The 27,721-nt window shown below is 45.4% G+C and overlaps 1 protein-coding gene across 2 annotated transcripts; it reads right to left on the bottom strand.

Moving 5' to 3' along the window:
- Nucleotides 1–434: 434 nt before the first annotated feature.
- GSK3A (glycogen synthase kinase 3 alpha) lies at nucleotides 435–27,205 on the bottom strand. Of its 2 annotated transcripts, none has more exons than XM_073570734.1 (11): nucleotides 27,062–27,205; nucleotides 7,499–7,686; nucleotides 6,783–6,866; nucleotides 6,594–6,704; nucleotides 6,376–6,506; nucleotides 6,183–6,289; nucleotides 5,276–5,373; nucleotides 3,960–4,055; nucleotides 3,694–3,880; nucleotides 3,517–3,585; nucleotides 435–3,274 (listed from the first exon to the last, which is right to left on the bottom strand). In XM_073570734.1, the coding sequence occupies exons 1-11, from the start codon at nucleotides 27,174–27,176 to the stop codon at nucleotides 3,210–3,212; spliced, it is 1,251 nt and encodes a 416-aa protein (XP_073426835.1). In that variant the 5' UTR covers nucleotides 27,177–27,205; the 3' UTR covers nucleotides 435–3,209. The 2 variants fall into 2 exon arrangements, with proteins under 2 accessions (XP_073426835.1, XP_073426834.1); XM_073570733.1 differs by lacking the exon at nucleotides 27,062–27,205 and adding an exon at nucleotides 10,067–10,501.
- Between the last annotated feature and the right edge of the window lie 516 nt (nucleotides 27,206–27,721).

Below are 27,721 nucleotides of genomic sequence, written 5' to 3'. Positions count from 1 at the left end.
AATTCACCTCTCTCCACACCCATGTGAGTGGAGAGGTGAATATTCATTTCTCTTTAGCAGCAGGCACAGGCTTTAGCTGCAGCAGCCGACTTCTGCCTCCTGTGACCCGTTGCTAATGCTCCCCCTCCATCTTCTTGACACCTCACTCCAATATAAGCAGAGGGGGGGCGTTTTTCAACACAAAAAAAAAAAAAAAAAAGTGCTGAAAAACTCTGCTTATACTGGAAAATATATATATATATATATATATATATATATATATATATATATATATATATATATATATATATATATATATATATATATATATATATTTTTTACAATTGTACTTTATGTACCAGATTCACCTCCATTTTCCAGGTCTATTTCCAATGGGAGTATAGTGGACAAAATAATAACCAGACACGAAAGAAATCAGAGGAGATAAACAGAAGTGAAACGTCTTCATGCCAATAATTTATTGAAGATTGCTGTACATTTCCAGAAACCACAGCAGCCCAGTGACAGGAGGCCGGGCTTCTACCATACTACATCCTGGCTTTGTTTTTTTTTTGCTTCTACAACAATACAGTATTTCACGTCTCAATTCTAAAACAGGAATTAAAAAGGGGGATGGAAAAAAAAAAAAAGTTGATTTTTCTTTTTTTAGGGGTGGAGGGTTGGAAAGAGGTAGGGGTAAAAAAAAAAAAAAAAAAAAAAAAAAAAAAAAGGCTAAAAATAAGTACAAAGGGAGAAGAAAATCAAGGTGGACTCATCATCTTCATTAAGGAAAAAAAAAAATAAAACAAATGAACATATTTACAAAGAAATCAACAGCTACATCTTCTCTGATATAAGAAATTGTAGTAGGCAGAAATATATATATTTACAAGAGGGGGAAAGAATGGCTGGGTGCAAATTCCAAAATGAAATTTAAAACAAAACAAAAAAAAAAATAGGGGGTAACTTAATTGGAAATGAGAAGAAAAAGTTCTACCGGAGTGTGGTGTGGATAAGCGACGTACCCAGTGTGCTGCACCAAAATGCACTGGAATCTGAAGAATATGGTAAAAAGTGAAGCAGACTATGGTTTCAAAGTTGCCCCGGCAGGAAATTTGTGGGGAAAGATTCTACAGAACTGATGGGTGTACTTACTTTCCTGTACTACAGTGCTAGAGAAGGGCAAACCCATACAAAGATGAGAGGAGCATCTTTCCGCAGAGAAATAGGACTTCAGACAACTGGTAGAATCTAGAATTCCAGCTGAATGCACATTATGATATGCTAAAAGTCTACACTAGGGGGAGCTGTGGAGCGCTAAAGACAGATCTCCATCGGATCAAGGGTAGAGAACATGACGTCATGGTCCAAGCTCGTGGTGAGTTTAGAAGATATCACGCTGTAGCGGCGCCTTATAGCTTGCCCAGCTGTGGAATAAGGAGCCATTATGGGCCAATGAAGCCCATGTGATCAGCAATAAACACTGACAGACCACAAATAAAAGGGAAATGTAAGAATACACTGCCAACCTCATCCCCCAAGTAGGCACGGTATTGCAGTATGCAAGTAAATGCATCTGATCAGCAAACATTTTGGTATTGCTCGAGGAAGCCATTTTTTTCCATTAATAACCAGCAAATGCATGTGTGTCCTGATCTACCAGGAACTGCTGCTTCTCTCTGCATCACCCCCCACCAAAAAAAAACCAAAACCATAACATATCCACACGGAGACTAATATGGTCAACGCCATAAGAGTAAGGCTAGTTTCACAGTAGCGTTACCAGGCGCAGCAGATGGCCGCCGCTAAGCTCCGCCCCTGCTGGTCAGCTCCTCCTCTGATCACATGATGCCGCATGCGATCAGCGTACCCTTTATTTAGCATTGGGTACGCTGGTCGTGCGCTGGTACACTTGCGCCCTTTTGGCGCTGCGCCGAGCACACAAAAACGCACTGTTGCATTTTTGTGCGCTCGGCACAGCGCCAAAAGGGCGCAAGTGCCAGTAAAAAGGGCACCAACGCGCATCCAGCGTACCCAACGCTAAATATAGGGTACACTGATCGCATGCAGAGTCATGCGATCAGAGGAGGAGCTGACCGGAGCTTAGCGGTAACGCTAGTGTGAAACTAGCCTAAATCACCAAAAACTTTTGAGACGTGATTTTTTTTAATCTACAAATTTTAGGGGTAAACGAAAAAAGAAAAAAAAAACAGGACGTTAAAAACCTTTTAATATCCAGCACTGCAACCCCTTACTTTCTAAGGAGATCAGATCCCAGTACCATCTAGAGATTATAAAACTCGATACAGACAACGTATACATGGGGGACTGCGGCACAGAGAAATAAGTGTACCAGGGAATGGTGGGGATACCATCTGTCTTCACTTTACTCCCCCAGAAAGGTGAATTCTCCAAGTAGATCATGTTTTTTGCAAACATAACTAGATGAGGTCTTCTGGGAGTAGTAATTGCAAAGCAGCACAAACTTCACTAAACGTGGAGTAACAGTATGAAAGCCTGTGGGGCAATAATGGCTGCAGGTCTTAATGGTGACACCGCAGTGAGGATCTGGGGTCCAGCAATCTCCCCTAAAAGCAGCAGGAGGAAGTCAAGTATTACTTGTGTCTGTGGCCCCCTTTAGATTGGGGAGGGTCAGGCACAAACAGATAGGTTAGGGGAAGCCTTTAACGCTATATGGAGGACCGGCCGCTTTGTTCGGTAAAATAAAATCACGAAAGGACAAGAAGGAAAGAAAAATAGGAGTTTGCACCTTTGCCCGGTTCAAAAAAAAAAACAAAACAAAAACACTTTACAACATGATCAGAGTCTGCAAGAAACCGGTCAAGGAGAAGAATATATCAGTACTAAGATGTCCAGAAGAGGATCAGGCGGGAAGCCTCGACCTTCACATCAATGCTTGGAGGTATCCAGAGCAGCGCTCTACAGTGCTACAGGCAGTTCTTTTTTGTGCAGGGGTAGAGGGATCCATGACTTCTGACCAATAAACTGGGGGGGGGGGGGGGGGGAAGGAAATCAGGGATTAAAACCCATTTGAGGATGACCACAACAAGAGCCATCGAAAGTCTGTGACCAGGAGCTGAAGAGAAGTGACGTGATCTCCCCCACACAGACCGAGCTTGTCTTCCACACGGTAAGTGTAAGATGTCAGCTGGGAAATTGATGTGGAGAGGAGCTGGAAAAGGATGGGGGAAGGGGACGAGGAGCGCTCCTCAGGAGGTGCTCAGTTCTGCTACGTCGCTGGTTTTGAGTCTGTCTGATCCAGTTCTCCCTTCACCTGTAAGAAAAAAAAAAATAATAATATGAGGCATCTTTACAATTTTCTATATGGAGTAGTAGAGGGCTATCTGTGTGGCTTATAATTAATCCTAATTATGGCAGAGAGCTAATCTACAAGAGCTACATCTATGGTACAGATGCACTTGAAGAAATGTTCCCTCGAGATCAGAACACACAATTGTAGCACACCCACCACAAGTCCATACAGCTCACCGCGCCTTGTGCCATCCAGTCACCTACCGTGCAAATGAGTCTGGTGCAGGTGCGGAGGTATGAGGACGGTGTTCAGCGAGGGCTCGATGGAGAGCTCTGCAAATGAGAAGCGACAAGCATTTATGAGAGCCGCCACCTAGTGTGGCCACAAGTCACAACGATGGCAGCCCCGGGACAGTCATTGCACTGCTGTGCCAGACTCACCTACAGAGCTAAAATTGAAGATGGGAGGCAATTCCCTGCCGCTCGGGAGACGCGCATTGGGGTCACGGAGCTCGTCAAAGAAGGAGTGTGCACAGGCTTGTAGAGGGGAGAGCCGGGTGTCTGGGGTGTACTCCAATAGCCGGCTGCACAATGTGATGGCTTCCGGAGAGGTGCGGGGTTTAAAGACCTGTTTGTGAGGAAATGAAACTAGTGAGGTGGAGAGCAGTAACAGCCATGACAGTGGTCAGCAGCTCCTCAATCCTTACCTTCGTCCAGGGATGTGCTTTGATTTGTGGGAATTTGAATTCGGTATAATTTGGATTCATTTCTCTGATTTGTTCCCGCGTGGGAGTTCCCAACACCTGCAGAAATAAAACAGAAAAGGATTTTTAATTCTGGAGTCTAAATACCCCAGAATATACAGAGGATGCAAACAGTTCATAGCTTCTACAACTTCACTCTTAAGCCAGCCATTTTTTTTTTTGAGCCCCAGAGAAGGGTCCAACATCTAAATTACAGGGGTTGTTTATCATTTCACATAAAAAAAAAAAAAAATTCAGGTACGTTTACACTTCCCAACTTGTGGCGCTAAAGAGGTTTTCCACTTGGCCCCCAAATGATTTTATGACCACAGACCGTAGTCCCAACTCCCCCACCTGATGTGCCGCACAGTCATGTGAACAGCTCACATCACAGCTTTGGCGATGAAGATGGCACAGACCGCTGCGCTCAGGCATTGGCTGAAGCTCTGATGTGAGCAGTTGACGTTACTTTACCTCTGCAGCGAGGCTCTATACCAGAGCAGCAGATAAGAGCTAGAAATGGACCAGGGAAAGAAAGGGGCTTGTGTGTTTAGTTTATCTGGACCCTTTTAAAATGCCCGTTTAATAGCAGACTGCAATTCCTACATGCACAAAACTACTTCAAAGCAGGTGTTCTGCGCTCGCCATTATGCTCACCAGCGTAGGTCCTGTTTGCACTGGACAAAGCGCTTCCAAGAACAATTATCCAAAACGATCGTTTGTCGGGTGAAACTATTTTCTAGCTTGAAAATAGTTTCACTTGACAAACGAGCGTTTTGCTTCTTCCCAAGGTGATCGCACCCTGTTAACACTGCGAAATTTTAGGTAAACTTTGTATTCTCAGGAGCACCTATTATCTGATTACCAGCAATTGTAAAGGTACTCTTATAGTAGAGTCATGTGTAGCGGATTTAGTGAGGATCTGCTTGCAACAAAACAAACATGGTGTGTCAATTTACAAACATCAGAAATATCTGTACTTTAGAGTTTTTATCTTTATTGTCTCATTTAGGTAGCTGGCGTTGAGATTCTGCAGATCTGCAGCTAATAAGGTTTGAAGGGAGATTTGCACAGAGCTTGTTACAGGCAGCCACCTCTTCATTTAGAATCCCTGCCCCATAAAGGGGCACAACCCCCTCGCACCTTGACTGTTGTCCTCACCTGTGCCAAGTCAATAAACTGTAAAATCTACAGAACATTTCACCTCTGATGAATCACAATGCGCGTATTCTGCAATTCAATGAGCCACAATGGTCGCCCAGCTCTGTGGTTGGACTCACCTTTATGATTTCCACCAACTGGTCAACACCACTATCCCCAGGGAAGATCGGCTGACCCAGGAGAAGCTCCGCCAGGACACAACCTGCCGACCATATGTCTGACACAGAAAAAAAAATTACTAAATATGATAATCTGCAGGCAAAAGCAGCATTTTTTGGAGGGGGCATATGAACCAATATTGCACAAGTAGCTTGGATATTTGTAACAGCTAGTACCAATTATTGCATCCCTTGCAAATCCTATAAAGCTACATATGATAGCACAGGACATACACAGCCACTAAGGGTCAGTTTACACAAGGTGACAGCCACTACTTTAATGCTAGGGACAATTCAGGGCACATGGGCAGTCTTTTTTTCAGCAGCTCAGGACGAAGAGTTGCCAAGAACAATGACCTTTTGTGCAGCATGACCCACCCACCTCTTCATTCTCTGGGTGTCAGACCCATCGATAAGTCAAAGACCCCTTTTAGGTCCCTCTTTGCATATGCACAGACTTAAGGCCCTTTTACATTTAGCGATGCACCAGCGATCCGACCAGCGATCCCACCCGGTCAGGATCGCTGGTGCATCGCTAAATGATCGCTAGTGAGCTTTCATACAGAAAGACCTCACAGCGATTCAGCAGCGACGCAGCGCACGATACTTACCATTCACACGCAGCGATCCTGGCGTCCTCCCGCCCGCCTCCAGCGTCGCTCGTCGTCACAGCAGGAAGTCTCAGCAGGAAGCGCCCGACGAGAAATGGAGCCGGACATTCTCGCGCGATCAGCGATGGACAGCGGGGGGAGCCGGTCGCTGGTAAGTATCACACATAGTGATATCGCTAGCAATATCGCTATAACGTCACAAAACCAGTGACGTGCTAGCGATATCGCTTAGTGTAAAACCCCCTTTAAGGTCTTACCAATGTTTGCAGTATAATCTGTGGCTCCAAATATGAGCTCGGGTGCCCGGTAATATCGTGAGCAAATGTAGGACACATTTGGCTCTCCTCGTACCAGCTGTTTTGCGCTGGAAAAAGAAGCAATGAGGATTAGTATCCGAGCGACATGACGCACAAATACGCCACCGTTATATCCTCTTCATCCAGGACTCACCTGCCGAAGTCACAAAGCTTCAGTACGGCTGTCTCAGGATCCACCAGGAGATTCTGCGGCTTTATGTCCCGGTGGCAGACGCCTTGAGAATGGATATAAGCCAAGCTTCGGAATAGCTGATACATGTACACCTGCGTGTGAGCAGAACGCAATAAATCTAGCCATCATGCGAGCATAAAACTACCCTCAGAGACACACACAGACCCCAAACTCCCCACCTTCACATAGATGGACGGCAGAGTGGATTTGGCTTTTGCAAAATGTCGTGCAACGCGATACACCGTTTCTGGGACAAAATCTAGGACCAAGTTTAAGTAAACTTCATCCTTCTGTAGGGAGGGAAAGAACAAAATAATGATGCATCTGCAAAAACTTCTCTCAAGCAGAAATCTGTCCATGGTTCTCACCTTCTCTCCGCTGGAATAGAAGAAATATCGAAGACGCACAATGTTACAGTGATCCAGTCTGCGCATGATCTGAAGTTCACGATTCTGGCAAAAAACAAAGTTTGGGTTAGAAGGCGATCACACCACCACAAACCCTTTAAATGTTTCAGTCACCCATGTAAAATGGCCGTGCAGCCGTTGCAAGAAGAGCACTGGTCCCGGTCTACACAGGAAGTCAACAAGACCCCAAACAGTTGGTCGCCACGTCCCGATGTACATTCACTGTAACCAGGTGTCCAGCCCTTGTATCAAGTGTTACATTCAGCGATCCGCTTACAGATTTCACAGCTCCGTGCAAAAAAACAAACAAAAAAAAAAAAAATGCTGAAAAGGCCAAGTGCTTTACACATCATACCAGGTGAGAATCAGCTGATGTATGACCACCGCTAGTGAATTCGACAGTGCACACAGGAAGCGTTATACAGCAACGCCCAGCGTGATGGAGCGGCCAGACGTGGATGGAAGACGTCCGGTTAGAAGTGAGGCAAGAAACGCGAGCCTCAGACTGGCCAGACCATCAATGGACACAATCTGGTGCCCGCACTTAAGAGGAGCCGGGGGGGGGGGGGGACCACAGGCATATTAAAGGCCAATGATAAAAGTCCACAGGCTCTCCGGGGATGTGCAAGGTGCATGGACATTGAAGAATGCGATCATTATCCAGAGAGCACATTTACCTTAAACCTCTTGTCCTGCAGGACTTTCTTGATCGCCACCATTTCTCCGCAGTCCACGAGCCTCGCCTGGTACACCACTCCAAAGGAGCCATTGCCAATGACCTTGATGTCAGTGTACGACACTTCTTGTGGACGGTCTGGCCCCTGACCTGGAGTGGCCACCACCGTGGTCACTTTTCCATTGTCCCCTGGGAAACCAACAAAATAAAAAAAAAAAAAAATAAATAAAAAAAATTATACATATATGAAAGAAATGACCTATAAGGTCCCAGAAACTCGGCACCGTCTGGTACGATAATCCACGCGTGTAAGACTTCACATATTTCTAGTAATCCTGTATTATACTCCAGAGCTGCACTTACTATTCTGCTGATGCAGTCACTGTGTACATACATTGCTTATCTGGAGCTATTCCTGAACTGGACTGCGCTGTGCAGGCTGCAGCTTCCATCTCTGGTGGTGTGTAAGCCATGAGTACACTGCCTGCCAAGGGTCCATGTATAAGCCCCTACACGACTAAGCTGTTGCACATGATGAAAGCTCCAGGCCGATCTTTACTCCTGATGTCTACTTATGACAGAGGACTCGGTTGTGACCGGTGCCTTATGTGTATGGACTTGTATCTGATCCTCCTGGATGTCAGCAGGGATCTCTCTACCGCTACATAACCCCAGGTGAGTCCTCTCCCTCATTGTCGCCTGCAGCGGAGCAAGTCTTAAATATCCCCAGCCAGAAAAAAAAAAAAAAAATGGATAAGAGGCAGAGAACTAATAACCATGAGCTCAGCGGATGAGAAGGCGGATAGTAATCATCCTGATGACACGCCCCAGCATGGATGTAAACCAAGTGCCACCACTACTGGCCCCGACCACCACTGACACTACTGCACAATTACAGCGAACGCATGCGACTGTTTACAGTGCCACACTAGCGTCCAGTTGGTCGACGCAAGGCAGTTTTTGTAAACGTTGTACGGATGCCATGTGTCGCCATACGAGACGGAGCCAAGAAGGGCTCAGTAAAGATTACAGGTTGATTGGTGGGGTCTGGCCACTGGGACCTGCACCAGTCTGTACACCAAAATGTGACCCCCCCCCCCCCCCCCACAGTACGAAGAACAGATATCTGTCAATATCCCGCTGCGTTATTACAGGAGAGGGGGCAGGCGAATGTTCTGTAATGTGTGGGGTCATCATAAATCCTAAAAGACCAAGTTACCCCCCCCCCCCCTTTAACCTATTAGGGGGGGGGGGGGGGGGGGATCATATGGCCCATGTATCACCTACATGCAAAAGGATGGCACCCTTCCTCGCACTTTTGGCAGAGTTTTAATTGAAGCCAACTCCGTTCAACCAAGTCTCCATCGCTGACATCAAGAACAAAATACACAGCAAGCAAGAAAAAAAAAAAAAAAAGTTGTTTTTTTTGGGAGGGGTGGGATTCAACTGGTGCAAATTCTAACAAAATGGAATTCCAAGGGCTGAGGAAGTGGTAAAAGAGAAATAAAAATTAAGTGTTGAATAAATACAAAATAAGTTAAAAAACAAAAGTAAACAATGAATTTCTTTCCTGTCCTCGGCCCCTTCCATGCATTTTGCGTCACTAGGTCCTCACACTGACTAATCTGTGCGCTATGCCATGTGCGACTATGTGGGGCCTGACGAAGAGCAAAGACCTGGAAAGAAGGACGGAGACAAGAGTCATGAGAAAGGCTTTTTTGCACCCACTTTGATTGCCCTGAATTGGTTTCATGCACCTTTAATTACAGGGGCGATTTCTAGAGAATTTGACAAATGGGAATCTCCGGTAGGACGTGTTGCTACGAGGGTCGTTCAATGCAGGGGACCACGGATGAATAGAGGTCGTGGGGTTCGGCCACCATAATACTGAGATGTTTTAAGAAATGGCCCTAAGGACGCTGCGCCCCTACTGTCCGGCCTTAAGTACCTACCCCTTACCCTAAGGATGCCACCCCCCCTTCCTGCCCCAAGGAGGCCCCACTGCCTCCCTCCCCTGTCAGCCCCAAGGACACCCGCACCTCTAGGTCCTAAGGGGTTTCCCCTGGCACCCCTAAATCCTAAGGGCCCCCGCTGGCCGGCCTTAAATACCTACCCCTTATCCTAAGGACACCACCCCCCTCCTACCCCAAGGATGCCCCGCTGCCCCCCTCCGGCAGCAAGGACACCCCGCACCTCTAGGTCCTAAAAGCCAAACAGTGGGGGCCTTAAGTATGCCTCGCTGCCCCCCACTGCCTGGTAGATGGGGGCTCTGCGGACATTGTCTCATCCCATTTGAAGGGACTCTCCAGAAAGTTAAGGGGGCTCCCATTTATGCATGTGGCAATGTGGACCCCAAAAATGCATCTTAAAAGAGGGTAAAACATGAACCCCATCCTCAAAATAGAGATACGTAGATTGGCTGCACATAAGGGTCAGCGCCCCCCAGAGGTTACAGGTCACTGCTAATCATGGCCAAGAGATTAGGGGCCATTTATAACACACCCCATAAGCCCCACAGACTGCCACCTACAGCGGCCATGTTTACCCCCCCCCAGCCCTAGATACTCACTGCCCAGTTTGATGGCGCTGAAGCCCGCAGGCACAGAGGAGGCGCCCCCCGTAGCTCCTCCGGGACCCTTCCCAGCTCCAGACGGATTTTGGTCACCGAAGACGTCGCTCCGGTTCCGGTTGACGCCGCTCATGCTGATGAGCGAAGCGCACAGACGCTGAATGGTGGCCGGGCTCGGCGGCTCCCTCCCCGCGGCCGCCACACACACTCAGCCCCGGGGGCTCCAGGCCGCTTCGCTGAGCTCTCTGGGAAACAGAGTCCGTATCTACCTTCCACCAATCACAAAACACCTCACTGGACTACAATTCCCGGCATAATCTGCGGGGTAAGGAGGGAGGAAAAGGAGTGAGAAGACGAGTTAGACGTAGAGTATGCTGGGAGCTCGAGTGCACGTAAGATCAGGAGACGAGTGTAGAGGTGACAAAATGAAACTACAACTCCCAGTGAGCTTTGCGGGTAGCGGAGACGTATAGAACGTAAGTTACGGGAAAATACGTCGCGCTGCGTTTGTTCGTCATGGTCGGAAATTGTCATAACTACGATACCCAAAACACACCGCGGCAGACAAAGAACTATAAAAGCACGGACGCGACACACTGAAAGGAATGGGCGTGGCGATCACTGGGCAGTTGTCCGTGGCCGCCATTTTAAGTTTGGGCGGAAGAGTAGGAAAGCGCGGGAAAACAATATTTTTGGAGGATTGAGCCAGTTTAGAGTGAAACAGTTAAAAACAAAACAGAAAATTCAACACTGATAGTAAAATGGAATAAAAACTTAGGGATTTCCACCTCACATGAGCCCATGAAGTAAACTACTACCCCCAGTGGCTTGCTAATATTGCATGGCAGTAAACGACTGTTAGCTACACAGAACAGAAGCCGACCGGCAATCATTTATAACCTGGCCGACAATCCTATAGCCATTAATAGATCATGCTGGGTGCGTACGCAGACTTCTTTTCGGCAGCTATTAAGTGTAATAAGATAGTCGCACCCGACAAACGAGCGTTTTGCAAATTTGTATAGTGATCGGCACCCTGCATGATTTGGAATAGAGCGCAACTTCTAGGGGGAAGAAAAAAAAAAAAAAAGGTTGTGACAATCCAGATAATGGCCATATTGGTTGCCCCCCAGCGTTCCAAAGCGCCTGATGGGCGATTACCATGCCCTCTTTCTGAAAGGCCTGAGGCTTATTTCACTCTACTTGAACGAGTCTTAGGCTGTCGCAACTCCGTTCATGAAATCAACATCACCCCAACTGGCAGTCCCCCCCACAAGCCCCAATGAGCGGTCCTTCCCCTCGGTCACCACAGAGGTCTGAAAGCAGCCCTAATGGAGGGTTTTTAGGGTGCGATACTAGGTCACAACATGGCTTTCCATGGGAACAAAACAAATTTTCTACAAAGCTGAGTGACACACATTGCACTCCTAATGTCTCCTATGCCAGTAGCTAGCACGTGCGGTATTAAACAAAGCAAGGCAAACCTCGCCTTTGTCTGATGGGAAGCCATTGCCCATATTTGCCAACTCTTCCATAATATCTAGGAAGTCCCAGAAATAAGGTAGTCCTGGGCCATCGGAGGAGTTGTCCCATCTCATGGACTTTACTCTATAATAATATTTTTATGTAGCGCTAACATATTCCGCAGCGCTTTACAGTTTGCACACATCACTGTCCCCGATGGGGCTCACAATCTAAATTCTCTATTAGTATGTCTTTAGAATGTGGGAGGAAACCGGAGTGCCCAGAGGAAACCCAGGCAAACACGGGGAGAACATACAAACTCCTTACAGATGTTGTCCTTGGTGGGATAGCCACCGTGCTGGCCTGCACCCTCAGCCAACGGCAGCATGAGGACTGCAGCTGCCCATCAGAGGTCCAAAAGACAGACAGCAGACCGATGACATCACACCATAGTGCCACATATGGTAGAAGGGGAGCAGCACTGATTGTTGTTGGAAGGGGGGGGGGGGGGGGGGTTAATGGCAAAAACTTGGCATGGTAGACCTGGAAGGGGGCATAAACGGTGGATATTACCATGGCAGATGGTGCAGGGGAGCACTAAATGAGAGCACTGTGGGGCCCATTACTACTACCTGAGTTATTGCACTGTATAGTTAGCAGACAAGTGGAGGCAGATGGGGAGGGGTTGGGGTGGGGGGAAAGCACTAGAAAAAAAAGAAATGAATCTGCAAAGACTAGTTGGGGTGGTCTGGGCTGAATAGAGAACAAAATTAGAAAAGGAACGCGACTTGTGACTTGCTGGCTGGTGTTACCACTCTTAGGGTGTATTTCCACGGTCAGGAAACACTGCGGGTTTGACGCTGCGTTAAGCCGCAGCGTCCATATGTTACAGCATAGAGGATTCATGAAATCCTGTCTCCACTATGCGTTAAAATGTGAACAGACATGCGGCGTCTTTTCAGAATGCAGCATGTCTTTACGATGCGGCGACGCATTAGATGGGGTAAAACCGCATCTAATGATTAGTCACATTATTATTTATATAGCACCATTGGTTCCATGGTGCTGTACATGAGAAGGGGTTACATACAGATTACAGATATCACTTACAGCAAACAAACTAACAATCACAGACTGATATAGAGGGGAGAGAGGACCCTGCCCTTTTGGGCTTACATGCTACAGGATGGTGGGGAAGGAGACAGTAGGTTGGGGGGGGGGGGGGGTTTACAGCAGTTCCAGTGATGGTGAGGCGGTAGCAGGGATCACTGCAGGCTTTCCTGAAGAGGTGGGTTTTGAGGTTCCGTCTGAAGGATCCGAGTGTGGTTGATAGCCGGACGTGTTGGGGCAGGGAATTCCAGAGGATGGGGGCTATTCGGGAGAAATCTTGGAGGCGGTTGGGTGAGGAGCGAATAAGTGTGGAAGAGAGAAGGAGGTCTTGGGAGGACTGGAGATTCCTTGAGGGAAGGTATATGGAGATTAGTTCAGAGATGTATGGAGGAGACAGGTTGTACAGTAGATGGCCTTGTAGGTCAGTATTAGTAATTTGAACTGGATACGCTGAGGGAATGGGAGCCAGTGAAGAGATTTGCAGAGGGAAGAAGTGGAGGAGTAGCGAGGAGAGAGATGAATTAGTCAGGCAGCAGAGTTGAGAATGGACTGGAGAGGTGCAAGGGTGTTAGCAGGGAGGCCACAGAAAAGGATGTTGTAATAGTCAATGCGGGAGATAATGAGGGCATGCACAAGCATTTTAGTAGATTGAGGGTTGAGGAACGGATTCTGGTAATATTTTTGAGCTGGAGGCGACAGTAGGCAGAGAGCTTGGATGTGCAGTTTGAAGGACAGGGCAGAGTCAAGGGTTACTCCGAGGCAGCGGACCTCCGGTACGGGGGAAGTGTGATGTTGTCAATTGTAATAGAAAGATCGGGTAAGGAAAATCTGTGAGATGGGGGAAAGATGATCAGTTCAGATTTGTCCACATTGAGTTTGAGGAAGCGAGAGGAGAAGGAGGATATGGCTGATAGACACTCTGGGATTCTGGAGAGCAGAGAGGTGATATCTGGGCCAGAGAGGTAGATCTGAGTATCATCGACAAAGGTGATACTGGAATCTGTGGGACTTTATGAGTTGCCCCAGACCAAGTGTGTAGATTGAGAAGAGTAGGGGTCCTAGAACAGAGCCTTGGGGGACTCCAACAGAGACTCCAACAGAGAGGGTGGGATGAGGAGTTAGTGTGGGAGTGGGAGACGCTGAATGTGCGGTTGGAAAGGTATGAGGAGATCCAGGATAGGGCGAGGTCTTTGATGCCAAAAGGAGGAGAGGATCTGTGGTAGGAGGCAGTGGTTAACTGTGTCAAAAGCAGAGGACAGGTCTAGAAACAGGAGTATAGAGTATTGTCCGTTAGCTTTGGCTGTATGTAGGTCGTTGGTCATTTTGGTCAGGGCTGACTCAGTGGAATGATGGGGGCGGAAGCCAGATTGTAGATTGTCAAAGAGCAAGTTAGACGAGAGGTGGGAGGAAAGTTCAGTGTGAACATGCTGCTCCAGGAGTTTAGAAGCGAATGGGAGCAGCGATATTGGGCGATAGCTGGATGTGGCTGTTGGATCGAGGGTTGGCTTTTTAAGGATAGGTGCGATTGTGGCATGTTTGAAAGCAGAAGGGAAGGTACCGGACGTTAGTGATAGGTTGAAGAGGTGGGTTAGGGATGGGATAAGTGTGGTGGTGAGGTTGCAGAGGAGGTGGAAATCGGGTCAAGTGCACAGGTTGTGAGGTGCGATTTGGAGAAGAGGCGATTAAGCTCCTCTTCAGTGATGTTGGAGAGAGGTTATGGGGTTTGGGCATTGGTCTGGTATACAAAGGGGTTGAGGTGGTTGGGCAATAAAGACTTGCCATGTTTGGTCTATCTTGTTTTTGAAGTGTGCAGCAAAGTCCTCGGCAGAGATTAGGGAAGTCGGAGGTGGCAGTGGTGGGCGGAGGAGGGAGTTAAAAGTATTGAACAACTGTTTGGGGTTGTGGGATAAGGAAGATACAAGGGGTGTAAAGAAGGCCTGTTTAGCAGAGGTGAGAGCTGATTTGAATGCAAGTGTTGCTTGTTTGAGTGCAGTGAAGTCGTAAACGCAGATTACTATGCATGCCTACTAATAAAATGACGTTCTCGCCTGCCCTCCAGCCTGATGTCCCCCATCCACTGCAGTTCTCGCGATAAGCCAAGTTATCGTGAGAACTGCTGTGCACGTGACTGGGGGTTATCCCCGATCACACTAGGCTAGTTTTCACAGTCAGCTGACCGTGAGAGCTAGAGTGTAGGTGATCGCCGAAGACATCTCCGGTTGTCACCTAGCTCCGCTATATCTGGATGTCATGCATCCAGATGTAGCAGAGCTGGAAACGTCGTGGGACACTCGTATATGGACCATGTCGGATCAGGGAGTATACGATTGTTTTTTTCTTTTTCTTCAGGAGATTGATGGCTTCGCATGGATTAGTATAATAAAATGGCAAACTTGTGATGTGTTTTATTTCATTAAACTACAGCCAGAAAAAGGTGTCTTTTTAACCCTTTCATACTATAGGATTAATAACGGATAGGTGTCTTATCGATGCCTCTCCATTAACAGGTCAACATCACCCTACAATCAAAGGTGACATTAACCCCTTATTACCCCATATGCCACCGCTACACGGCTGTGGGAAGAGGCGCTAAGCACTGGAATTGGCGCATCTTAGATCCATGGCCCCTTCCTAGGCTATGAATATCAGCCTGCAGCTGTCTGCGTAGCCTTTCTGGCTATTAGTTATAGGGGACCCCACGTCATTTTTTGGGCCCCCCTATTTTAATATTGCGTTTGAGGCCGGGGCCACACTTGCGAGAAATTCGCACCTCAATACCCGGCACTGCCGCCGGCACTCGGGACCAGAGTGCGGCTGCATGTAGTCGCATGCTCCGGTCTGAGTGCCAGGTATTGAGGTGAAAGACTCATGCAAGTTTCTCGTAAAGTGTGACCCCGGCCTAACAGATAGCTATCCATCGATATTTCTATCCATGTCTAGATATATCTATTGATCTATCCATCCCATATCTATCTATCCATTATCTATCTGTAATTGAGTGTGGGTTGAACAAATGTTAAAGAGGAGGTTGGACCAGAAATGACATCACAAATCTTTTTGTTAAATAGACCTTTATTTAGCTTACAAAAAAAAAAAAAACACATACAAATCCGCATGTAAAAACGCAGGTGACCTGCCAGTGACCTCAGGTGCAGATTTTACCTGCATCAAATCCTGAGCAAATACTGATGAAATCCTGACCATGGAAACCTAACCTTACATAGGACTGCAGATAATCAACTACATCTGCAGAAATAAGTTGTTGCAGGACGCTGCACTTCTTGAACCACCCTTATGGCAGTTTTCAAAACTTGGCAAGTCTTCCATTACGGAGCGCTGGTTGGAGCATATTTTAATGCCATTTAACATCATTGTGCCTGAAGGTGCCAACAATTAAAATCGATCACCCCCTCCCTCATGCAGGAGAACCTTTTTTAGATACTGCAATCTTCCATGACAAGGTTGTAATCGCTACAAAGGAAAACCCTCAGAGATGAAGCAGCAGTTTATATCACTCTCCATCATTGCACATCAGCAGGTGGAGATCGGAATCTCACCACACGCGAGCAACTACAAGGAGGCGCAATTCCAGTGTGCGAGAAGATTGTGCGGAAGCGGTGAACCAAACCTAAATAACTTACACTGTGTGATGTCTATAGGGGCTCGAATGCCGATACTTCCAGCCAAGACTGAACCACATGATACAGACACCTTCCCCTCCGTTTCCTGCTCAACTTCCTCTCATTCTAATATCACAGCAATTTTCTGTAACCATTACATACTGGTGTACGAGTGCGTAATCTGACCATTATAGAGAGTATACAGAAGACAATGTCACTGAACACTCATCCAATGAAGATTCAGAGATGCATCCTGTATTATGCTGCATTCACTATTCTGCTGGTGCAGTCACTACTGTACATACATTACTGATCTGGAGTTACATCCTGTATTATACTCCAGAGCTGCACTCACTATTCTGCTGGTGCAGTCACTGTGTACATACATTACTGATCCTGTACTGATCCTGAGTTACCTCCTGTATTATATTCCAGAGCTGCACTCACTATTCTGCTGGTGGAGTTACTATGTACATACATTACAGATCCGGAGTTACATCCTGTATTCTACTCCAGAGCTGCACTCACTATTCTGCTGGTGCAATCACTGTGTACATACATTACTGATCCTGAGTTACTACTGGGGCAGAAATTAAAAAATAAAAAAAAATAAAATGCTAAAGCCAAAAGGTGTCCCTTCAAACTCAGTGCACCAGACTCATCAGGTCAGCAATATCTATTTAATAGTTATTCCTTAATCTTATGTTTACGGCTCCAGTACCTGTGCAATAGTCCTGGCAAACATATCCTTGAAGGAAGACATTGTACTACATTTACATAACAGAGGACCAAGAGGGTTCAAGGAGAAAAAAGTTTTTCTCTGATACAGGTGAGCTCATGTGCACACTGGGAGTTGTACAACAGACAGTGGAATCCCAATCGGAAAGCATTGTTACAGATTTTAATAAAACGCCTTTCTATTCTGGCTCCATCACACCCTAAAATGGTGAACAATCGGCCTCGAGGATTAAGAAGTAAATCAGTCCTTCTGTAAAGCCCTTAATGGTAAGATACCCCTCCTAAAAAGACTATTTACCCAGTCACTCCTCACAGGATACTCCCATCACCTCCAATTGTCCCCCAGTCCATTGTTTACACCATACACAGATGATCAGATTCCCAGTAAATCTCTCGCAAAGTCCTAGATGCAGGAGAGGCTGGTAACCTTGTCATTCTGATTAATAAGCAACTGCACTAATCCGAGAAAAGTCACCACCAGAAAGGTAAATGTATCCTAGGTCGCAGGTAAACAATCACTGCCCTAATCTGTTCTTGGAGTCCAGGTTCTTACAAATTACTGACATTCCAAGACGAAGACCCTTCACCTGGAACCACGACTGGCCGAACAAGCGTACAACCATCCCCAAGGAACACGCTCGCTTGTCATCTGATCCTTCACACAGCCCAAGAATAAGGCAGCTTTCACACTGCACCTTGGCACAGTCTAGGCTTGCGTCTGAACCACCCACCGCAAAACAGGAATCGGACATATGCGCCGATGTGGTCATAGACTATAATGAGGTTCTGCATAGTTTTTGGGCATATACACCTACAGTAGGCGGACACCCAGATGTAGTGATGTATGAGAGCGCACATTGACTGTCAGTACCATCAGCACATATGTCCGAATCCAGTTGTGTGGGGGTTTAGACACAAGCCCTGACGGGGCCACTTAACAGAGGACCAACGGAATGTGAAAGTACCCTAAGTGACAAGCCCATATAAAAAGCGAATATAAAATACAACTAATACTGCCCCTCATGTACAAGCATATAACTACCATAATAGTCCCTTACGTACAATAAACAGTAAACTTACCGTTTCGCTTATTCATTCTCGACTATTGTAACTCTTCTAATCGGTCTCCCCCTTACCAAACTCTCCCCCCTCCAATCTGTCTTGAATGCTGCAGCCAAGATCATATTCCTCGCCAATCGTTACACTGATTCCTCTACCTTGTGCCAGTCATTACACTGGCTACCCATCCACTCCAGAATCCAGTACAAACTTATTACCCTCACCCACAAAGCTCTTCATGGCTCAGCACCACCCTACATCTCCCTTGTTTCAGTATACCACCCTACCCGTGCCCTCCGTTCTGCTGATGACCTGAGGCTAGCATCCTCAATAATCAGAACCTCCCACTCCCGTCTCCAAGACTTTACACGTGCTGCGCCAATTCTTTGGAATGCACTTCCCAGGTCAATACTATTAGTCCCCAATCCCTACTATTTTAAGCGTGCCCTGAAAACGCATTTACTCAGACTGGCCTACCGCCTCAACACATTAACCTAATCGATCCCTGTGTGGCACAGTCAAAAGTTTCACAATAACCAGGTTCCCCGCATCATGTTCCCACATGCTTTATGCATCCATTAGCCCTCTGTGTCTGTACTGTTACACACTTAACATTAAGACTGGTCCATACAATCAGGGCAACGTTACCGCCCACCTTTCGTGTCCACCTCTTTCCTCAGACTGTAAGCTTGTGAGCAGGGCCCTCATTCCTCTTGGTATTTGTTATAATCTATGATTATTGTTATGCTGTAATGTCTATTGTCTGCACAAGTCCCCTTTGAAATGTAAAGTGCTGCGGAATATGTCGGCGCTATAGAAATAAAATTATTATAACTACTATAATACTGCCCCCTTTGTACAAGAATATAACCAATTTTTTTTTTTTTACGCGTTTATATAGCACCATTAATTCCACAGCGCTTTTCAGACATTATTGGCTATATTACTGCTCCTATGTACAAGAATATTAACTACTATAATTACTATATTACTGCTCCTATGTACAAGAATACAGTGGGTGCAGAAAGTATTCAGACTCCTTTAAATTTCACCCTTTGTTTCATTGCAGCCATTTGGTAAATTTATAAAAGTTTGTTTTTTTCTCATTAATGTACACTCTGCACCCCATCTTGACAAAAAAAAAAAAAAAAAAAAAAGAAATGTAGCAATTTTTGCAACTTTATTAAAAAGAAACTGAAATCTCTCATGGTAATAAGTATTCAGACCCTTTGCTCAGACACTCATATTTAAGTCACATGCTGTCCATTTCCTTGTGATCCTCCTTGAAATAGTTCTACTCCTTCATTGGAGTCCAGCTGTGTTTAATTAAACTGATAGGTCTTGATTTGTAAAGGCACACACCTGTCTATATAAGACCTCACAGCTCACAGTGCATGTCAGACCGAATGAGAATCATGAGGTCAAAGGAACTGGCCAAGGAGCTCAGAGACAGAATTGTGGCAAGGCACATATCTGGCCAAGGTTACAAAAGAATTTCTGCAGTACACAAGATTCCTTAGAGCACAGTGGCCTCCATAATCCTTAAATGGAAGAAGTTTGGGACCACAAGAAATCTTCCTAGACCTGGCCGTCCAGCCAAACTGAGCAATTGTGGGAGAAGAGCCTTGGTGAGAGAGAGAGAGATAAAGAACCCCAAGATCACTGTGGCTGAGCTCCACAGATGCAGTAGCGAGATAGTTCTACAATGTCAACTTTCTCCTATCACTGCAGCCCTCCACCAGTCGGGCCTTTATGGCAAAGTGGCCCAACGGAAGCCTCTCCGAGTCCCAGGTGAAGACATATGAAAGCCTGCATAAAGTTTGTTAAAAAAAAACAAAAAAAAAAAAAAAAAAAACACACAACAACAACAACGCATGAAGGACTTCCAGACGGAGAAATAAGATTGGTGTGATGAGATGAAGATAGAATTATCACCAGGGCTGTGGAGTCGGTAAGCCAAACCTGCGACTCCGACGCCTCAATTTCCCTTCCACCGACTCCAACATATATGGCTTATATTTAAGTGAAAAATTTATTGTAGTACAATGTGAACATCAAACATTTAATCATTTTTATGATACAATAATCAAGACATTTAGATAGAACATAATATCTATTTATTGGAATACAACTTTAGAACACAAAAAACTGTAATAAATTGTAAATATGTAATACACTATGTAATATAGATTATATATATACACAGTGTATATATATCTCTATGTAAAACTATGTAAGTGGCAAAAAACAGTTTTCAACAAAAACATACTAAATAACATTTGTGCAGTCTATGAATTTGTTCTAAGAAATAGAATTGCCTCCATCAGATCCTCCTTCATAGATGACCTCACATCTGACCTGATAGTTTTAAGGCCAGAGAACAACCTCTCTACACTAACTTGGGTTGGAGGCAAAGCCATAACCACATGGGCAACATCTAACAATTTCCAAGTATAAAGGAATTGCCTCATGCACAGTCAGTTTTGATGAACGGTTGAATTTTTCTTTGAGAGCAAGTGAAACATTTGCTGAAATATGGTCAATCTGCTTGCTATAGGAGACAGAGTGAAATCTTTTTCCTTGCAGCAACGCTTTGCCTGCTCCATGTCATCCAAATACTTGTCAAAGTCAAACTCCTCATCTGATGAGGATGAAGATATGGCAGCAGTAGCACTGTCAGGACCCAAGTCCTCTTGCACCTGGCAGTCCTCTTGTAGGCCACTCATCCTAACTGCTACCTCAGTCAGAGCTTCTTTTCCTTTAGTAAGCTGTTGATCATCAAGCAATATACGATGACTTGGGTCCACAGTCAAACAGCTGCCAGAAAAAATTTATTTTCCAATAGCTGTGTCTCTCTCAGTTTCATTGAAGCAGCAATGCCATCTGCGATTAAATCTCTTTGGGACAGGCAAAATAGCAAGTTCTTCCACTCCCTTATGAAAATGCCAGGAGTTAAATCCTCAGCTTAGTCACGGTAAATAGGTGATTAAGCAATTCCTTCAATTCAGCCACCTGTGTCCATTGACCTTCATTTAGGGTTCGCCATATCTATAAGAAACGGTTTTAGCCAGGATCAAAACTAGGGGAGGAGGGGAGGAGGGGAGGAGGGGAGGAGGGGAGGAGGGGAGGAGGGGAGGAGGGGAGGAGGGGAGGAGGGGAGGAGGGGAGGAGGAGGGGAGGGGAGGAGGAGGGGAGGGGAGGAGGGGCAGAACCTCATACTGCACACCTCAGCTACTGCAGAACCTTATACTGCACACCCCTACACTTGAAAATAAAGCCTGCACCTTAAGATGTGGTGAATGCAGTCTATTTATTCCAACTATCAATTGATGCTGGTGTTACTGAAGAGAAGCAATGCCTGTCCTGGGAATCCTTTTGGGAAGCTATGAGGTGTACCTGACTGGTGCAAAAAAAAAAAAAAAAAAAAAAAGGAGTGTTAGTCTGTGTGCTACCCGGCTTTCATTCTTTTTGGTACAGATAAGATATGGATAGACAGATATGGATAAATGGATAGATATAGCAGATTTCTAATCTGCTTTTGCTATTGAAAACATTATCTATGAGCTCAAAAACCTTTCAAGTGATGCAGTATTTTTTTTTTTTTTAAAAACCTGATCTGCTTTTGCAGCTGAAAAACGTATCCTCAAAAAACCCAGCAAAAACGCTGTGTGTGAATGTAGCCTTAGGTCACGAATAGAACAGCCATTTATAGGACATTTCATAACTTTCCCAAATTCCTATGAAAAAATATTCAGCACATTCTGCATTGAACTACTGTACCCAATTTATTATATTTTAGGAGTCAGACCATTTTATACCGACTCCACCAAAATGAGCTCCGACTCAGACTCCACAGCCCTGATTATCACCAAGAAGTTTTAAGTAGTATGTGTGGAGAAAACCAGGCACTGCTCATCACCTGCCCAATACAATCCCAACAGTGAAACATGGTGGTGGCAGCATCATGCTATGGGGGTGTTTTTCAGCTGCAGGGACAGGACAACTGGTTGCCATTGAAAGAAACATGAATGCGGCCAAGTACAGAGATATCCTGGATGAAAACCTCTTCCAGAGTGCTCTGGACCTCAGACTTGGCCGAAAGTTGACCTTCCAAAAAGACAATGACCCTAAGCACACAGGTAAAATAACAAAGGAGTGGCTTCAGAACAACTCTGTGACCATTCTTGACTGGCCCAGCCACAGCACTGACCTAAACCCAATTGAGCATCTCTGGAGAGACCTGAAAATGGCTGTCCACCATCCACCCTGATGGAACGGGAGAGGATCTGCAAGGAAGAATGGCAGAGTATTCCCAAATCCATGTATGAATAACTTGTTGCATCATTCCCAAGAAGACTCATGGCTGTACTAGCTCATAAGGGTGCTTCTACTCAAGCAAAGGGTCTGAATACTTATGACCATGTGATATCAGTTTTTCTGTTATAATAAATTTACAAAAAATTCTACATTTGTTTTTTTTCCAGTCATGATGGGGTACAAAGTGTTCATTAATGAGAAAAAAAAAAGTTTTAGTTTACCAAATGGCTGCAATGAAACAGTGAAAAATGTAAAGTGGTCTGAATACTTTCCATACCCACTGTATAACAACTATATAATACTGCTCCTATGTAAAAGAATATAACTACTATAATACTATCCCCTGTGTACAATATTTAGCTAATACCGCTTCCCCCATGTATAATAAAAGGTGACACCGGCTTTGCAAACATACGGCACACATTAGAGACACACGCCCTCCTGATAACAGAGGAATAAGTGACTTATTGAACTTCTCCCGTCTCAGAACAAACAAAACTATAGATGAGATTCCATAGTGAGCGCTCACAGAACCAGAGGCTCAGACGCTGCACGAAGAACAGCCATAGTGCGAGGTTTCCAGCTACATAGTAATAATAAATTTTATTTCTATAGCGCCGACATATTGCGCAGCACTTTACATTTCAGAGGAGATTTGTACATACAATGGACGTTACAGTGTAACAATAAACACATAGATCAAAACAGATACCAAGAGGAATGAGGGCCCTGCTCGCAAGCTTAAGGCCCTTTTACATTTAGCGATGCACCAGCGATCCAACCAGCGATCCGACCCGGTCAGGATCGCTGGTGCATCGCTAAATGATCGCTAGTGAGCTTTCATACAGAAAGATCTCACAGCGATGCAGCAGCGACGCAGCGCACGATACTTACCTTTCACACACAGCGATCCTGCGTCCTCCCGCCCGCCTCCACGCGTCGCTGGACGTCACAGCAGGAAGTCTCAGCAGGAAGCGCCCGACGAGAAATGGAGCTGGACATTCTCGCGCGATCAGCGATGGACAGCGGGGGAGCCGGTCGGAGGTAAGTATCACACATAGCGATATCGCTAGCAATATCGCTATAACGTCACAAAACCAGTGACGTTTTAGCGATATTGCTAGCGATATTGCTTAGTGTAAAACCCCCTTTACAGTCTATGAGGAAAAAAGAGACACAAAAGGTGGGTGGTAACCGTTGCCCTGATTGTATGGACCAGCCATAATGTTAAGTGTGTAACAGTACAGACACAGAGGGCTAATAGATGCATAAAGCATGTAGGAACATGATGGGAGGAACCTGGTTATGGTAAAACTTTTGGCTGTGCCACACAGGGATACATTAGGTTAATGTGTTGAGGCGATAGGCCAGTCTGAATAAATGTGTTTTCAGGGCACGCTTAAAATTGTAGAGATTGGGGACTAATCGTATTGACCTGGGAAGTGCATTCCAAAGAATTGGCGCAGCACGTGTAAAGTCTTGGAGACGGGAGTGGGAGGTTCTGATTATTGAGGATGCTAACCTCAGGTCATCAGCAAAATGGAGGGAGCGGGTAGGGTGGTATACTGAAACAAGGGAGGAGATGTAGGGTGGTGCTGAGCCATGGAGGGCTTTGTGGGTGAGGGTAATAAGTTTATACTGAGTTCTGGAGTGGATGGGTAGCCAGTGTAATGACTGGCACAAGGTAGAGGCATCGGTGTAACGATTGGCGAGGAATATGATCCTGGCTGCAGCATTCAAGACAGATAGGAGAGGGGAGAGTTTGGTAAGAGGGAGACCGATTAGAAGGGAGTTACAATAGTCGAGACGAGAATGAATAAGAGAAACAGTAAGAGTTTTTGAGGAGTCAAAAGTAAGAAAAGGTCGAATTCTAGAAATGTTTTTGAGGTGCAGATGACAAGAGCGAGCCAGTGATCAAATGTGGGGGGCAAAGGAAAGCTCGGAGTCAAGTATGACCCCAAGACAGCGGGCATGTTGCTGGAGAGTAATAGTGGAACCACAGATGGAAATGGCAAGGTCGGGTATAGGTACATTAGTAGCGGGAGGAATCACAAGGAGTTCAGTCTGACAGGTTCAGTTTCAGATATAGTGTGGACATGATGTTAGACACAGCGTTTAGACAATCGCTGGTGTTTTCTAGAAAGGCTGGCGTGATGTCAGAAGAAGCGTTTAATTGGGTGTCATCAGCATAGAGATGGTACTGGAAACCAAATCTACTGATTGTTTGACCAATAGGGGCAGTGTACAAAGAGAAGAGGAGGGGGCCTAGGACTGATCCTTGAGGAACCCCAACAGTAAGGGGAAGATGAGAGGAGGAGGAACCAGCAAAAGAGCGGTCAGAGATAGGAGGAGAACCAGGAGAGAACGGTGTCCTTGAGGCCAATGTAACGGAGCATAGTGAGGAGGAGCTGATGATCCACAGTGTCGAATGCTGCAGAGAGATCCAAGAGAATTAGCATGGAGTAATGACCATTTGATTTAGCTGTTAGTAGATCATTAGAGACTTTAGTGAGGGCAGTTTCAGTAGAGTGTAAAGAGCGGAAACCGGATTGGAGAGGGTCGAGAAGAGAGTTATCAAAGAGATAGCGGAGTTCCTGGAGTTTAGAGATGAAGGGAAGATTCGAGACAGGTCTACAGTTAGCAGCACAGTTTTGGTCAAGGGATGGTTTTTTAAGTAGTGGATGTATGATGGCATGCTTAAATGAGGGAAAGATACCAGAAGGGAGAGAGAGGTTAAGTATTTTAGTAAGGAGAGGGGTGACAGCAGGGGAAAGGGACTGGAGGAGATGTGACGGAAATGGGTCACTGGTGCAAGTGACCTAGGGGGATCTCATGATTATTACAGGCAGTGGAGTAGGATTTTCAGGGTTGAGATCCCGTATACTGTCAGCACTCACGCAGCAGACCCATCACCAATAATTTAGATGCAGAATGGGACAGGTGGAAAGTCATGTTTATAACATGTAACCAACATTCCCATGCACCCTACATGGTGCACAGCAGCACATCAAGCACAGGGTCCCTCTACATGTCTAGAGGGGCCAATAAGCATGGCCGGCATCAGAAGCAGGGAAACAAGGAATTGCTGGGGTCCACTACTCCTAGGAGGCCCACCCAATACATATTTCGACATGTACATACACACTAAATAATACCACACTTGACTGTGGGGTGGCAGAAACATTTTCATGGCAGTGAGGGGCTACCGAAGCCCTCCCGTCTGCCATCTTTGTACACAGGAGGTCAGTCATTTTACAATGCATATTACAAGTGTTCACAGTTGCACATCCCCAAAAGACAAAATATACAACAGGTAAAATGAGCAGGAAAAATAAATTATATATACACAAATTATTATTATGCATTTATATGGCGCTTTACATGTGAAAAGGGGAAATATAGACAAGTATAATAAACATGTGTACATATACACAACCTCTTCCCAGGAAGGAAAAGGACTAAAACCCTTAGTATTGCAATGTCTGCAACGGAAATAGGAAATAAAAAGGGCAAAAATCTATGTTTTATGGTTCTCTAACCTAAAAAAAAAAAAAAAAAAAAAAAAAAAAAAGATAGAAAAGTCATATGGATGCTGAAATGTTGGCTTAGAAAAAAAAAAAAAAAAAAAAAAAGAAAATTGCGAAACCCAACTAGCTTGATATAGTGCCCACTGCTCCCGGGGAGGCTACACAATGCAGGCTGGTGATGGACAGGTACTGCCAGGAGAATGCAAACTGACAGGCCTAATTTTGTCATATTAGTATATAGGAGATCAAATTTTACAATACTACAAGTCAAAAATTCAGTTCTCGGGGTGGAGGTGTGTAGGGGGGGGGGGGGGGGGGAACAGGACAGGTGTGATAAAATGAAGATAAAAGGTGCAAAAAATATATACAGTATATACATATATTATATACACACAGACAGCCTTTCTGTATCTCTATGTATACTATATAGAGGATATGGATAGACATCTATAACCGTTCTGCAGCTTTCTCTATATACACACACAGATTTTTTTTTTTTTTTTTTTCTTAAGGGGGGGGGTGCTTTATTTCCAGCCTTTGTCTGCACACATTCACCCCCCCTTCCCCACAACATGAGTTGATTAATATCACTTCTGTATTGTGGGGTCCGCATCTGTCCAAGCTCAGACCACTGAACGCGAAAGTCAGAATTCTTGAATTTTAGGCCGTTCACCTCCCCAAAATACAGAATAAAAATACAAAAATAAGATTAGTTGTAAGGACCAAAAAAAGTAGTAAAATCTGCAGTAATGGTCAAAAAAGGGGGTCCACAGGCAAAAGAGAGAAAAAAAAAAAATTAGAGCTGGAAATAGTAGAGGAACCTGCAGGGCTGTACACCGCACAGGCTCGGTGGTAGAGCTCAGCTGTCACAAGCCTCCTTCCTCTCACGTTCTACAGATCACACAAGCACATACATGAAGCAGCGCAGCATTCGGAGCTTGTTCTCATCTCTCCACTTACAACTAAACAAAGTACGCCACCATCTTGCTACACCCACTGCTCCACGTGTCTACGTACACCCGGAAGTGTCCCGCCACCATCTTACTACACCCAGCCCCCCGCAGCGATGACCTCTCTGAAGGCCATTCCCGTCCCGTCGCGTAGCGGTCACACACACGCGCTGAGCGAGGCCCGGCACATCTCCACCGTATCACACTCACAATGCAGCCGCTTCCCCCGGTATTTCTTGTGGACAAACATCTTGTGTGCTCCTCTTCCGGGAGCATTACGCTGGGCTTTATAATGATGGTAAGAACTACACCTCCCGGCACGCATCGCGAGACCACAGTGACGCTGACGTCACGCGAGAGACGGCTACTAGAGGGGAAAGTTAGAGGGAAAATTGAAGTCACGTGACTGTCTCCAGCACAGCAGACATTTTGATGACGTTTTTATCCTACTTTTTTTGTATTCTCTGTTTTTGAGCTTTGTATGTGTCTGAGCCTCATGTGCTGCACAGGGACTCTATAGTCTTAGAATGACTTCATATGGCCATAATTTTCTGAACCCCTGTTTAAAGCAGGGTTATGTGGCCCCTTTTTATTCTCAAATTGAACTAGTGTTTTTTTTGCAGTTTATATAAGTACTGTTTTTTTTTTTTATCAGTGACTCCAAACATGTCTGTGTTTTTATTTTGCGTTCATTGTAATTTATTTATTTTGTCATCATTTTTTTTTACATTATTATTCTTAATACATTGCAATATTACAGTAAAGTTGCTAATTATGACACCAGAGACAGGACTGTTTCACATGTAGCAAAACCAAATACATTATATATGTATATATTTATATACATATACACTTAAATAACACATCCTA

The sequence above is a fragment of the Dendrobates tinctorius genome, unplaced genomic scaffold (assembly GCF_039654945.1).
Source record: "Dendrobates tinctorius isolate UK_male_01 unplaced genomic scaffold, ASM3965494v1 ptg000028l, whole genome shotgun sequence".
Classification (NCBI taxonomy): domain Eukaryota; kingdom Metazoa; phylum Chordata; class Amphibia; order Anura; family Dendrobatidae; genus Dendrobates; species Dendrobates tinctorius.
The sequence above is the reverse complement of the archived record's forward strand: the minus strand, read 5'-3'. Positions and strand labels throughout refer to the sequence as shown.